General features: G+C 37.1%; 1 protein-coding gene across 8 annotated transcripts in view; it reads left to right on the top strand.

The window, feature by feature from the left end:
- The window catches only part of CTNND2 (catenin delta 2), an 888,536-nt gene that overhangs the window by 477,481 nt on the left and 395,150 nt on the right, over positions 1–15,905 (top strand). For all 8 annotated transcript variants that reach the window (XM_023625841.2, XM_070246034.1, XM_023625845.2 and 5 more), the window contains 3 exons: positions 31–65; positions 458–574; positions 15,455–15,627. In XM_023625841.2, coding sequence (XP_023481609.1) covers positions 31–65; positions 458–574; positions 15,455–15,627 — 325 coding nt within the window. The remainder of the gene's footprint in view (positions 1–30; positions 66–457; positions 575–15,454; positions 15,628–15,905) is intronic.

Here is a 15,905-nt window from a genome sequence, read left to right on the forward strand (position 1 = left end):
CGTTATACCTGTGTATTCTCTTTTTTACAGTTCAACAGAAGAGCAGTTTCACTGGCAATCACAAGGTAAAGGACAGCTTCTTGATGAACACTTACACTTATATCTAGATGTATCTCTATTGATTAATCTTCTTGTGAACTTTAGAAAAAGATGTAAAAATGAATATGATAACACCATGACACTAGAATTAAGTGAAGTTGTTGTGATAGCTCATGATATCAAGAGAGTTAAGTTCTCTCAGTTTCCTGGTAACTTTTATGTTCTTCATGGATACATGGAGTTGGTTGGCCTTGACTTTTCATACTGGTTGACCAAGGATTGCAATGGGATATCCAATGAGAATTTTGTGGAGGTGATATCTTTGGTTAGGATACTTTCCATTATTAAATAATAACCTAAATCTTTAATATTAACATTATCACATGTTTGTTCATCACTTTAAAATATTGTATTTCAGATGGTCAAAAAGATATCGAAGATGAACTTACAACAGGTCTTGAGCTGGTGGACTCCTGTATTAGATCACTGCAGGAATCAGGAATACTTGACCCACAGGATTATTCAACAAGTGAAAGTAAGTCGAACAACAGTCATGCTTGAAGACAATTAAAATATCAGAGTATCATAGCATTCTTTTTTCTGGTATAATTAACATCATGAGCCGTATCTAATGGGACTTCAACATATGTTTATACTTGTTTTGTCCATTTTACTCCACTCTCATCAACTTCCTTCCCACATTAGCCCACCCCAATTCACATTAGATTATAATCTCTCTTACTTCAGTAATTGACATCGAGATTTCTCACCAATTACTGACATGGTGGCGATTCTCACAAATTCTCTGATATCCTTTTTGGCATCTAGTCTAGCACATTATATGAACTCCTCATGTATTTGTTTAAATCAACATAGTGTCTGTTTTAAAATTAATTGCCAGTGCTTTACTCATGCAAATTATTGTTGGTAGAGATCTTTAAACAGTACAATTATATAACAAAATAGAAAAAATTGGTATAATATATTCAGTACTAACCATTTAGTACTATGCTATAGTACTAAGCAGTAACTCCTTACGTTTCTGTATTTATCCATCTTGCATTGCTATATTAATCTCAATAGAGTATTTAAAAATTTCTTTGTCTCCACTTAATTATATATTTTTCAACCACAGTGGTTGAGGCTTAGAAATAAAAGTGCTATGAGTTCAAACGAGCCTCACTTTAATAAATCATAAAATTCTCTTGACCTATTTTAATAAAATCCCACAAAAAGCTAAAAATTAAATCATTAAAAGATAGATTACCCTGATAATTTCTACATCAGAAATCAGTGGAGCATTTTATTCCTTAATTTAAAAAACTAAAATTTCCTTGAATACCCATCAAAATTTGCTATATAAAAGGAAGATAAAAGAATAAGATAGCATACTGATCTTGAAACCATTTAATTTACATATTAGTTCATTTTCTCTATAATCTTTATGCTACTACTCTTAGGATAACATCATTGTGAATATCCAGATTTATTTAAATCCATACCATTCCCTCAATAAAAATTCTAAAGTAAGATGCATGATTTGCATTATCCTTGTTCTCTGTATTTTATATTTTAAAAAGTAGAATTGTTTTCTTTTCTCTCTGAGTCAATAAATATATTTCTGTTGCAGGGGCAGTTGTAGTTAGAACTCTATTTAATTAATATTTGAAACACATGTACTCACTTTATGAAAGAGTCAGGAAAGCAGAGATAAAATAGTATGTCTTGAGGGGGGATGATATTAGATATCTTATTTTTCATATTGTAATAGAGAAACATGTTTGATTGTGGGTTTTTGAGAAGGGATAACCTTTAATACATGGAAAAGTGCAAAAAAAGAGGAAGAAAGAGTAAAAAAGGAGGAAAAAAATTCAAATAGAAGGGATAAATCAAGTATATCAATCTAGCACTACAAGTAAGCACACAATTTTTCTTTGAAAAGAATAAAACCTCGTTTGTAATAAGCAAAGGTAAAATAATTAAGTGATGTTTGTAATAGAGACACCTATATTAATGAAATAAATGCTGAAATTAAAGGACAAGACAGAGCTAACCCTGATTGCATAATGGTTAAGGTTCAGCACTCTGACCACTGCAGCCCAGGCTTATTTTCCAGTCATGGAACCACACCACCCATCTGTCAGCAGCCATGTTGTGGTGGCAGCTCACACAGAGAACTAGGACGACTTACAACTAGGGTACACAACAATGTACTGAAGCTTTGGGAAATAAAAGGAATAGACAAAGTAGTGACAGCAAATACAACAAACACAAAGAGTGGGATTGTGAAGAATGATGTGAGATGAAGTGGAATTTAATGGAAAAGCACTAAGCAGGGTCAAAGAGGAATTATGTGGTGAAAATATCTTTATTTATAAAGATGCTATAAACTCATACTAAAATCTAGTGAACCTGTATGCACCAAACAACATAGCATTTGAGTATTAAAACAAAAATTATTAAAAATCAAAGGAGAAGTTGATGAAAAATATGATTGTGAACATTTCAATGCACATTTCTCAGAATCAGACAGAATACTAGAGGAAAAAGCTACAGAAAGTTGGAACAGATAATTAACAAACCAATATATTAAATAAATTTTAAAAGTTAAATCCATTCACTGTTAATCTACATTTGTTATATATGTCAAGGGAAAATTTATAAAACTTGATCAGCTATTGGATAGTAACGACAAGCCTAAAAACTAAAAAGGCTACATTCTTTGATAATAATCCAATAAAATTAAAAGTAAATAATAAATTGATTAGCCAAAATATATTCACATTAAGAAACATGCTTTTGGGGCTGGCCCGGTGGTGCAGCAGTTAAGTGCACACAGTCCGCTTCCATAGCCCTGAGTTTGCTGGTTCGGATCCCGGGTGCAGACATGGCACCACTTAGCATGCCATGCTGTGGTGGGCGTCCCACATATAAGGTGGAGGAAGATGGGCACAGATGTTGGCTCGGGGCTGGTCTTCTTCAGCAAAAGGAGGAGGATTGGCAGCAGTTAGCTCAGGGCTAATCTTCCTCCAAAAAAAAGAGAAAGAAAAAAATTATTAAAAAAAAATAAACGTGCTTTTGGATCTACTGAATCAGAATGGAAGCAACAAAGAAAATTACAGACTATTTAAAAAGCAAATAAAATAGTGACATTTTATAATAAAAATGTAGGGATATGGGAAAAAACTGCACTCAGAGGTAATCTTAACTTTATTATTAAAAATAAAAGACAAAATAAAAGAATGCTGTACTCATTTTTGGGAAACTTAAACAAAGCTAAATAAACCAAAAGAAACTACAAAGATGGAAATAATAAAAGCAGTGTACAAAGTAATATAAAATAAAATAGTAGAGGAGATAAATAAATACTAGAAGCGATAAATGAAATAATAGAAAAGATGAATATATGAATTTTTTTTGGCTTTAAGTCAACTAAAAATCCTGAGCTTTCTTACTTGTGACACTCTGCTGCACACATAAGAAAGGGAAAGAATCTTTAGTGTTCACTTTCATTTTCCTGCAGTATGTGTTTTAAAATTACCTACAAAAGATGTATATTGCAGGAAAGTTAAATACTCCAGTGTGGTTTTTTGGAATCTATTTAGTTGAAGACTCCTAGGATTTTAGTTGATTGTTCTTCTTGTAAGCTCCTGCTTCCTCATTTAAAGATAGGAAAAGAAACAAAGCAAAATCAACCAAAAAAAACAGGTGCTGAAAACACTCCCCGGAAGTTTTATACCAAAAGATATAAATGAAATGCAGAATATTGTTGTTCTGAAGAGACATTGGTTCTTACATTTTCAGAGTCACTTTGAGACTAAACTAATTGAGTAAAATTTAGGAGATTAATTTTAAAATATTGAGTGGATAACTATCATTTGGGGAATCAGTTGTTGTAGATTTTAAATGTTTAGAGGGTCATAAAATAGAAATCTCAATTGCTTTTGTGTTTGTATCAGGGTCCAGATGGGAAACAGATTCCACTCAAAGAGTGTAACTGAAGACAGTTTAATTAAAGGACTGTTTACAGGAGTGGGCAAGATTAAAGGAACAAACGATGCCGGCTGAGGCACTTAGGGAGCAGCAACAGGCAGAAGCCCTGACACCCTTAGTCCTGAAGGAACAGTCGAGAGACTAGTCCAGCAGAGTCAATAGGCATGGCAGGATCAGAGGAATAAGTATCCTAACCTCTCTCTCCTCCCGCCTTCGGATGTCCTTCTTGTGCCTCCCACTGGCCAAATCCAGTCCTAAACCAAAGGGCAAGGGACCCCTGTGATATAGTCTGCATGGAGAAAAAGGCAGAGAATGATGGAGAGCCAAGAGAATAATCAGCACAATATTCTACTAAGTAGTAGAAGAGCATACCATGTTTATGTTCTTGATGTACAAACTTAACAGACAGATACATAGTGGCTCTTTGACACATTTCGTATAATTAGCTCAAGCCATCAGATGCTGCTAGCCCCTTGTTTTTGTGATTATTCAATCAATGGATTCATTAGCTAAAGCAGACATGAAATAGCTAATGCTAAATTGGACCTGGCACACTGCCCTTGAGAGCCGGTCTCTTAGTCCTAACTCTAGAGACTAAAACAACACTAAAAACAGTTTAAGCCCAGCTTGAAAAAGTACCAAAATGGCAACCAATCTCAACCCCTAAGCACATAGTACTTGATTTGTTGTGCTTAAAAGCTTTTGTTATTTTTCTTTCCAAGTTCTGATTAAAATAAAATTTGAATCTCAGTAAACCCATCTTCTTGACCCTAAGGCAAGCAATAACTTCTCTACTATACTGAGTATAGTGTCACGCAGTCGTCAACGTTTTCCAGCGCTTTGCATTTTTAAGAAAAATGCTGTCCTAAACAGTATGCAAATCTTGTGTACAACCTTTGCCACCTCGCCACTATTTCGTGACTGCTGGCTGTGTAATTTCAATTCTAACAAATAAGTGTCATGGAGTCACTAGAAAATTGCTGTTGTTTTACTGGGAAAAAAAAGTTACTGACAGAAGCTTGGGGCCATTAGCTTCTCACATAATGCACAGCTGACCAGAACTGCCCTGGACCAAGTACCTTATTTAGTCCGTGCATCCTTGGAGCTATAAACTCAGAGATAAGGGTGATTGTATCTTAGCCAAAAAATAACGAAAATATTTGTCAGTCAAAATCAAAAATAGAGTGGACAACTTGGGCAAAAATGACTTATCTGTTTATAAAGATTGTTAATTTGTTTAAATGTTATATTTTGAAATAGTAATTTCTGTCTGTAGTATACGGACAAATTGGAATTCCACCATATTCTAAAAAATCCCAGTATTTTGTAGGAAGAAAATCTTAGGAACTTAATATATTCTGAATGTTATGGCAAAGAAAGGAATGTTGTCTTATTCTGAGTTTCCAAATCAGAATATATTCAAAAAATCGAGTGGATCATATAAGTTACCATTCTGAATAGGTGGAATCTGAATAGAATAATCATATGTAGTTTGACAGAAGTGAATACGTTATTTACTTTTGATTTACAGTCTGCCATTTTCATTTAATTACTGTGAATATACTTAATTCTATGGGGTGAGAGAATTGTTGAGAGATAAGATTATTAAAATGCTATGAAACATAATTTCATATATTCTTATGCAATAATAACAAAGGTGAGAGTCAACCTTATGCAGTGAGTATTTTCATAAGTCTTGGTGAGTATGGCAATAAAAGATGCAGAAGTGGTTTAGGAGTTTAAGGTTTTTATAATAACTAAATAATCAAAATGATAAATATATTAATCTTGTGGCTTGCAATATTGATGTCATGCTCAGGGAAAGAGGACTGGTTTGTTTTATTTTCTATTATGGTGGAAATCAGGTCCTCAGTTAGACCCAGGAGGGTAGTAAGGTGGTATAAGTGTATAAGGGTATAAGGAGTATACCCATCCTGCCCTTGTGGCCAGGAGACCCAGATTCAAGTCCTACTGCTCGTCTCACTCCAGCAGTGGTTGAGGAGTGTCACCTGGACCCTGGAGATCCAAAGTCCTTTCCTGGAAATGTATTTATTCAAGTTAGTTGGGTTCATCCTTGGATTATTCCTTCCCTGTGAAATCACTTCCTCATATGCCCTTTGGTCCAAGTTTTTGAAATACAAACAGGACAGTCTCCTTTCCATAAGTTTGTCATGGTCCCAAGTCTAAAGTTATCTTTAGATACCACATGCATCCATTTGTTTCCTTTCAAAATTCGCTCACATCCACTTCCCTCTCAACCTATGGTGTTGTAGAGCCAATGAGAAGTTCACAGTGGCAGAAATGAAAGGTGTGAGCAAAAGTTGAGGGAAAACACTGAGGTGGCACACGGGGTGTAGGCATATCCTTCAGGAAGCTATAATTATATTCCCCTCCAGATGCCATCTCTACGTACTTTTCAGTTAATGTCTAATTTCTTTTTCTTTGATTTTCTTCACTCACATAGACATTGGAGAGGCATAGTATACCTTCTCCAAAGAGGTCCCCAGCTCAGCAGCAAAGCTAGGACTCAAAGGGATAGACAAAGACGTAAAGAACCAAATGCTCTTTATCTGTTTCCTAAGCAAGAGGAAACAATGCAAATTTCTCATGAGAAACATCAATTTCACCTGTGTTATCACAGTCTCCTGGGGTCAACCACAAAGTTTAGAGCCTAGTGGAAATGTTTAATGAAAATATAATTGGACTTTGAAATTGTCAAGGCACCGTTGGTGCCCAAAACACAAATATGAGGACCAAATGAAAGCTAGTGAAAGTGAAGCAGTATCAGAACTGGCTTGAGTGTGAGAAAAAGTAAAGAGAATTCAGCACCCACGAGAAAGTCAGAATAAGCAGACTCTTCCCCTCCAGACAGTGGAAGGAGGGGTCTCCTGGCAATACCTCATGGAGACATCTTGTGGGATTTCCCTAGAAATTAAAACATTAAAACTGCCACTGGTTAAATAATAAGTCACTTCAACAGCAACTCATGCCATCAAATCTGACTATGATGGGTTTTTATTGCGTCACTGTAGGCACAGGAAGGTGTTACAGTCATTCAATTTTTAAATGTTGTATTCAGCACTTACTAATGGCAGCACAGAGAGTCTCTGCCCTTTTGGCATGTACATTCTAGTCAGAAAAGGCAGAAATCAAGCCGTCTAAATACTGTAAGTTCAGGTAGGTAATTGCTGCAAGCAGTGACAAAGCTAGTTAAGGAGGGTAGAGTAGAGTTCTCAAAGTGTAGTTGGGAATTGTAGGGGTCCCTGAGACCCTTTCAGGGGGTCTGCAAGGCAGCAATGTTTACACTAATCCTATGATGTTATTTGCCTTTCCATGCTCATTGTAACAACAGAGTGAGAATGAGAGTCTCACATGACGAGAGTTCAGTGGAACCTTCCAGAGGCTACATGGCCCGTGATAGCGTGATTGCTCTGATGACTCAAGGAAGGTGTGCGGCGTATTCTTCTGTTTTAAACCTTTCCCAGTTTTAATACAGTAAACAGCATTCTATGTCAGCCATATAAATAAAAACTCTTTGGATTCTTTTAAGAGTGTGAAAGTGTTTGAGAAAGTTTGAGAACCACTCTAATTTTGAGAGAATGATCGAAAGGCCAAGGAGTCCTCTATTATGAGAAGATAATTGATCAGGGACCTGAATAAAATGCACAAGAAAGCCATGCAGATATCTAAGGAAAACTCTGTGATTTGTGGCAAGTCAAAAACTAGTTGTTAAAGCTAGTATAATTCTATAATTAAATTATAGTATTTTCAGGATTTAGATTTTAAATTTTGTTTTGTTCTAAACATAAATTCTATTTTCATTAATTTCATTTTTTCACAATTATTGATAAGAAATATGAATCTGTTATCTTTAGACTATTAATTTATAAAGAAATATACATAATGCTTTTCTTCCCTTTATGCTACATTATTTTTTTTAAATGGTAAATAATCTGAAGATAAAACTTGACAAGGAAATAGTTGGAAATTGGAGTGAGCTATAAAAAATACCATTCTATTATTATAACATCATGTAAAGTCCTGTGCATAATAAAATTCGCAAGCTGTGCATTTTAAAGTTATACATTTGAAGTTTGTTTTTTTGTGACTATTATCATTGTGCTCATTTCCTTCCATTGTATACAGATGTAAAGAAACTAAGTGAGTTATTGCATAGTGCACTTTACCAATCTTCAATTTATCCATATAAAATAGTCAAACTTGAAAAAGCATACTAATTAAGCGAATAACGTTGGTTGAATCTAGACAAGTTCAAAAACTAAATGAATACTCCTCTATTCCTGGGACCATTACAGTTTAAATTTTCACATAAAGCATTACACAGGGAAAGCAGCTGACCAGATGAAATCGGTATTCTGGAGATAGAGATTTAGAAATGAGGTTTAAAAACACACCTGCCTCTAGAACAACCAAATCACCCTAAGCTTCCTTGCATAATAAGCCCCTAGAGCTTCTTCCCTTAGTTAATTTTAGGAATGGTAGATGTGCTGAGCCACTGTTTTCGGGGAAACTCCTCAGTGAAACTTGTACATATGAGCTTTTTAAGTTACTAATGAAGAGTAGAAGAAAACAACCAGTTTAGCACCTCTAGCTACCTCTTATTCCAAGTAAATTGACCTGTAAATTGACAAGTTCATCCAGAATCCATAAAGAACTACTGCAATAAATGAAACTGATTAGTAGCGCAATTTAAGCAAAAGTCAATATTTTTACTCTATAAAGTTGACTTGTAGTTAATGTGACTAAAATGTTTTGAGCTTGATTTAAATCAATTTGATAATCTTACAAATAATTGACAATTTTTCTCATTGATTTTGTAATTTATAATAGCCCTTTTGTATATATATAATTTCCACCACCTATTTCATTAATTCTTACTTAATATTTTCTACAAAAAGATTTCCCTCTTCTCTTTATCTGATATTGCTCTAAGAATTTACTCTCATTTAAAGTAAAACAATACTTAACCTTGAAATCATTCTTAACCTTCCGCAAAGATTAGATAGCAAGGGGGTGGACAGGAATGCAGATGGCCTGTCAGTTATGGATGGGTATGAATCTTGGTGGCATTGCTTTGCATGGTCTGCGTAAAGATAAGTTTTTATATCATTTTGAAAGAATCAGTTTAACCTAAGTGTAAAAGAACGTTTCTAAACTTCCTGACAAACATAAATCTAAAAGAGCTGCACTATCAGGTGCCCAGTCCTGAACTTGCTATCTCAATTTGTGTGTTTATTATTCCTTTGATTATCCTGAATTAACAGCCAAACAAAACATTCATTGAGCACCTGGTTGAGACATTGCCTGATGTTAGTAGCTGTTTATTTTAGGACATTCTTGTTAAGAACACTTTTCTTTTCATGGTAAAGTAATCCTTTAGAATTAAATTGATAACTTAATTAGAGACCTTGTCTTGTTTTTTTGTTTTTTGTTATTTTTTTGGTAAGGAACATTGGCCCTGAGCTAACATCTGTTTCCAATCTTTCTCTTTTTGCTCAAGGAATGTTGTCCCTGAGCTAACATCTGTACTAATCTTCCTCTGTTTTGTATGTGGGATGCTGCCACAGCATGGCTTAATGAGTGGCGTGTAGGTCTGCATGAGGGATCCCAACCTGTGACCCCTGGGCCACCAAAGCAGAGGGCACAAACTTAGCCTCTACAGCACCAGGCTGGCCCATATCTTGTCTTGTTTTTGCTGCTTCAGCTTCCACTCCTGATGACTTTGATAGCTACATCTCTGTCGCAAAATTTCATTTATATATAATCAAAATTTGATCTTGGAAATTATTTAAGACCTAGAAAGTTTCAGTTTGTCAGGTTCTGTTAGAGTCAGTATTAAGATCAATCCCAGAATCCCTTTCTAACTACATCAATTCCCACCATCTCCTTCAACTGTGTAGTTTAAAAATCAAGCCTGTTCTTCCCTGAAATATCCATTCCCCAACACACACGTCTCCTGCCAATCCAGTCCTTCCCTGGGGAATGCCACGTGGTGGGAGTTTCTGCTTTTCCACACTCACTTAGTTAATATTTGTTGTGTTCTAGGGCAGATGTTCAACTAAGCAGACCAGAATTAGCAACTCCCAGTAAATCACCTTAAAACCTATAGAAACGGAAGGTGTGCACCTGTTTAGGATGGTGCTGTACTGTCTGCTGGGTTTTCTGGGAAGGACTTACTCTGCACATCGGGAAACTCCCATGCACCACTGCAGGGTTGGAGGTATGATCCTTCCTGTGACCAGCTGAGGAGGGTCCAGACTTGTTTCGCTCGCCTTCAATTCCTGTCCACTTAGTCACTAAGTCCAGTGAACTTTTCTTTTAAAAAGTCTCTTCAATGTGCCTCTTTCTCTCATAAACACGCAGCCCTGCTGCCTTCACAGGAATGTGCCGAACGTCTGCTTTCATCCTATTATGCTCCTTCTAGAGGACCTGTTGCTGAGTGATACTGTACAAATCCCTCTGCTAAACAAGTCAGATTCCTCAGAGTCTGGTCTGTTCAGAGTGTTAAGGTAGCATGGTGGGGGTAGGGTTAATTTCCCCTGGACAATCGGGCATCAGGGCAGGCTGCATGAAGGAGGTGACGTTTAAACAGCACTTTAAGAATGAGTTTTGAGGTTGACAGAGAAAGGAAGTTCAGGCTGAGAGAACTTTTTCTTTCTCATCTCTTGGTCCTGACACTGGGTTTTGTTTGATTTTGTTTCTCATTTCAAGCAGGCCATTTTAATGATCTGTGCCTTGAATGTCTCATTTGTAAAATGAAAGCTTATGCGATGTTGAGAGAAAACTTAAGTGATACATGGGACAGTACTGTAAGAAGATTTCGGGACAAACAGATCCCAGTCAAGGTTTTATTAGTATCAGACCATGTGGTTGTGTAACTGGATAATTATATAATACTACTAGTAACTGACATTGGTATAGCAGTTTATATTTTTCCAAGCACTTTGACACCCATTATCTCATTAGGTGCTCAAATTTGCAGAGATTGAAACTTGTAAAGACAGAATGAGGAAGTGTAGTGATGAACACACACTCTCCAGCTAGCCTGCCTTGTTGATGCAGGTCCACCACTACCAACTGTGTGGTCTCAGTACAACCTGCAGTTCTGTCAACATAAACAAGGAGGAGGGTACCTTCCTCCCTGAGATCTTGTTAAGATTCAGTGGACTGGTAGATGTAAACTGCTCAGGACAGTTAGTGCCCTGGAACTTAGCACTCGGTAAAGGTTAGCTGGTATTACTGTCATCCTCCTCGTCCATGCTCTCATGAATGTGACGGTGGACTAGAGCCCATGTCTGCTGAGTTCTAGTCCTGCATTTTTTCCCCAACACATGCCCACCCACTCCATTGGCATGACTGGGACCTAAATAACTATTTAGAAATGCCATGTTGTAGACCTCTGGCCTTTTCTGTGTTATTGCAAAGTATATAGTTTAATTAAGGATTACTGTTTCCTAGGACTGATATTTAGCTAAAGCAGGCAAGAGTTAGCCATTCCACATGAAGTCTTTTTAAACCTGTGCGAACAGAATGAGTACACGTGATCATGAAAACTCTAAAATGTCTAGTTCATTTAAGAAGAAACTGACAAACTATTGCAGTATGTGTGTTAATAGGACCTCTAAGTGACTCTGAATTTTTATGCAGGAAATTAACATTTCAACCTTTCCATCTGCAGAGGTTGATCTCTGTCCCACTGATGGTGGACAGCAACCTTCCCCTGGCCAATACCTGGAATCTCTAAGGAGAGGTTCTTTGGGGAAGTACCCCAATCTGAGGCATGAAGATTTCTCCTGCAAACAAATCAACTTCTATTTAGGGAACGATTTTTCATCCTTAAAATGTCGATATGTATGTATGACTTAAATAGTGCTTTGGTGTTGAGCAGCAACAACTCCTGGCCTTGGAGACAGAAGAAAAGAATCTGAGTCTTGTTTTCATTTTACCAAGTGTATAATACCTCTTACCCTCTCCACGCCTCTGTTTACATGTCTAAGCATAATGAAAAAGATACAAGGACAATTTTTTTTCACAGATTGCTAGGTAGTCTCCTGTCAGTTCACATATTTGAAAACATACTGAGATACTGGTATTACACTCAAGCTGCTTTGCTCCAGGTGTCTTCCTAGGATCAATGGCAGGTTCCGTGTCCTTCAACTCTGTAGTTTCCTTGGAATTTCTCTCCTCTGTCCAGTTGGGACTAGTGTGTCTTGATCAAATCAAGGACACATACTTTCGTGAGTTTTATCAGTTTCTCAGAAAACGGTTTCACCTCCTCTTCCTGGGCCCCAGGGCTGAGTCAGTTTGACCAGACCCCTGGACTCAGCTTTGAGGACTGACCCCAAATGGAGAAGGTTCGGAATGGTCAAGTAAGTCATTGTGATCCCTTAGGCCAGTGTCCTAGGAGCATACATACCAGAGTGGCTTCTGCTTTCTATGACCTAATAGGACATTATGATCCACTGTTGCTCATAGTTCAAGTGTCTTGGAGCAATTAATTGCACTAATGGCAACATTCCATTTCCCTAAGTGGCATTTTAAGGCCATCTCTTCCTCTCTCCCTTATCACCCCAAGAAATCCTTTCACATTGTCGCCATCCCCCAGCAGATATATTTCATGTCCTTAGGACTACAGCCTAATTCTACCTCTAGCCCAAGCAAGACTTGATGCAAAGTCAAAAGTTTTAGAGAAAAAAAAGAATAATTTAAAGCCCTAAGACTATAAATGCTTTTGAAATCTCTGGAAAATTTGTATTTTCTACCTCAATGCACAGTGATGTTAATAAAGCTGATCAAGAGTTAGTTACATGTAAATTTTGCTTCCATTGTAAAGTAATTAAGGCTTGTCCTATAATTTTAACCTTTTTTATATTCTCATATATCTGCATTTTCTAAAATTGGAATGAATAAATGCCATTCATTTGAAACTTAGTGAGCAACGGAAAAATCATTCTAAAATGCATGCAGTGTTTTGGCTATTGTCCCGTTTTGTCTTTGCCAGGTGATATGTCACTGTTGTAATATTATGATATATTGCTCATTGTTACAATTACTTTTGTCAAAGTACATCTAGGTTTCATGCTTGAGATGTGTGAACAAAGAAATGAGATAGAGAACCTTGGTTTGTTTTTATTGAATAATGATCAAATACATGACTGATTCTATAAAAGATGAGCAGATTTGATTATTTCGTGATGTATATTTCAGGAGCACATAAATCATATTTTTAATTGAAATTCCTTTGAAAGGGGACTTTAAATTGTCACCTTAAGATTCTGCATGAAGAGTAATTTATAGGTTTCTGGAGATAATTTTATGAATCTATTCAGAATTTACAAACTTGTTTGACTTGCTAACTACATATGCAAGAAAGTTCATCAGAGCAATGTCACACAATCTCTTTAAAAGGCAAATAACCAGGACACGCAACTTGCAACTCTTTTGCGTCATAGATTATGTTAAACTATTTACATGAAATTAAAGATTTTATCTTATTTTGTTTTATTGACATTTCCAAAGTCTGTGCATCATTGTATCTGTTTCAACTTTTACTGCCCTGGAAATGCTTTATCCTGAGGGAGGGGACTTGGCCAGTGCAAGCCGTTATGTCACGGTAGACTGTCCTGAAAGAAATAACCAAAGGAAGTCTCAGTGGGAAGCCACCCATTGTCAGGTAGAATGGTGACCACTAACCTTAAGGGCCTTTGCTTTTCCACCATAGCTCACTCTGCTCCAAGGAGCTGTGACCTTCAGTAGGGTAGGGACCAAGGGGAAAGCCCTTGGCCACAATTTGCCACTCCCGTCCCAGTACCTACCTCTTTCTCCTCCTCCTTGCAGTTAGTCCCCATCTGCCTCTGCCCCCAAAGAGGTCCCCCTTCACTTCCAGAGGCTCTCCCGTGTCTCTGCCTGCCCATCGCCTGGGCCTCAGAGGCCACCCCTCGACTCTGTCTCTGTGCCTGGCAGTTTCCACAGCAGCAACAGGGACAGTATACTCCTGGCATCCATAATGGAACTCTGAATGTACTCCCCATGGAGACATCGTATTTCTGGTGATTAGACCTAGAATACCATCAGTATGGATTAAATGATTTTTTGCAGGCTGTCACAAACTTCACCATCTGGTATATACTGTTTTCTTGGGACTCTATTTTCTAAATTGCAAAAGAAAATGGATTACAATTGTACTTTTGTTATGCCCTTCATGATGAAATCATGGCTGGATGGAAATGTTTTTATTGCCTTGCTTGACTTTTTTTTTCCAGAAACTGCACGAATTCCAAAATACCAAGTCTTACCTATATTAATTAATTGGCTTATTATTCACTATCCAGCGATGAAAAAGTATTTTTGCACTGTTTAAAAGTTCCATCAGGGAATTAGAGGGAAGGGGCAGGTCTTAAATGGCAAAAGTTGTGTGAACCAATGCTTTTTAAGGAAGGACACATTTTAATGCAAAAAATGGTCCATGTCATGTCAAGTCTGTGATGGCATTTGAAATATAAAGCCACGTTCTAGTCTTAAAAAGAAATAAATAAGGAATTTGAAATTTGCTCACACTTATTAGAAATGATACTATTGTCGAAAACAGCCAAAGAGGGAGATGGAGGATGGGATACTGATTATACCATAGTCTATGGGTATATAATAACCTTCTTACAAAGATCCCAACTACATAGAATGTAAGAAAGTAAAACACAGTTTCTTATACAAAATATAATTAAATAATAAGGGCAGGAACTGATTCTCCTTTCTCCATCACTCATAATATCAGCTACATTCGTGGCACCGATTTTAACACTGTATCCTCTCTTTGTTCTGCTACCGTGCATTGCTGTGCTGGCAAAGTAACTAACCATCAGAGCTCACGCGAGATCAGGGTGAATTCTACGTTGTATGAAGAGCTATTAATATTTTAAACACTGTCTACCCTTCAGACATTGAGGTATTACATCACTATTTGTACGGAAGAATTTGTCACTGATTGAAGGTTTGGAGTGTTTTAGCATCCTGATAATTAAGTAGAAGATATAATTATATTACCACAATTAACATGTACCAAAAGGTAGACTTTTAAATTATTTCAAATGTTTCTGATATTGTCTGATCCGAAAATAACTGCTTGATTAACTAATTTGTCTCGTAAGAACTGTCTCTATGTAGGCCAAGAGGAGATCGTTTGAGAAAATCTACTCTTTCAAGAACTTTTAAACTGCCAAAAAAAAAAAAATCTCATTTAAGCATTGGAGTCGAATTATATGGTCATTTTAGTTCTCAGAATTCAAAGCATAGATGGCTGGAATCATGTGCGTGTGATAATTCTAGGCTACTCTCAATAAATAATACATGTCATTTCTGCTTCACTGAGGCTGTCACTTACTGCTCTAAATGACTTTCAATGCAGGACCCAGCCTGCTCTCCCAGAGTGCACTTCAGCTCAATTCCAAATCTGAAGGGTCCTTCCAGTATCCGGCCAGCTACCATAGCAACCAGACCCTGGCCCTGGGTGAAACAGCCCCATCGCAGCTCCCTGCCCGCAGCACACAAGCCCGAGGTGCGGGCCAGAGCTTCAGCCAGGTACGTGTGGGAAGGGGGCCCTCTGCCATGTTGGTGCGTGGGCTCCGAGGGAACAGACAGGGAGCAGGGCTGTGAGGTGGCCGTGGTGCACCTTCCTGCCTTTCTTAGGCATGTCCCACAAATTATAAAAGATGCCTTCCGTGCTGTGAGTGAAGGGGATGAATAATAGAATAGAGTAACACCGAATTGTAAACATGTTTTCTTTAGAAATATCTGTGAGTTGCTCATGCTGTATCTATATTGTATATATTTTATCTGTGTGAATATGCGAATGTGTG

Source organism: Equus caballus, chromosome 21 (genome assembly GCF_041296265.1).
Source record: "Equus caballus isolate H_3958 breed thoroughbred chromosome 21, TB-T2T, whole genome shotgun sequence".
Lineage (NCBI taxonomy): Eukaryota > Metazoa > Chordata > Mammalia > Perissodactyla > Equidae > Equus > Equus caballus.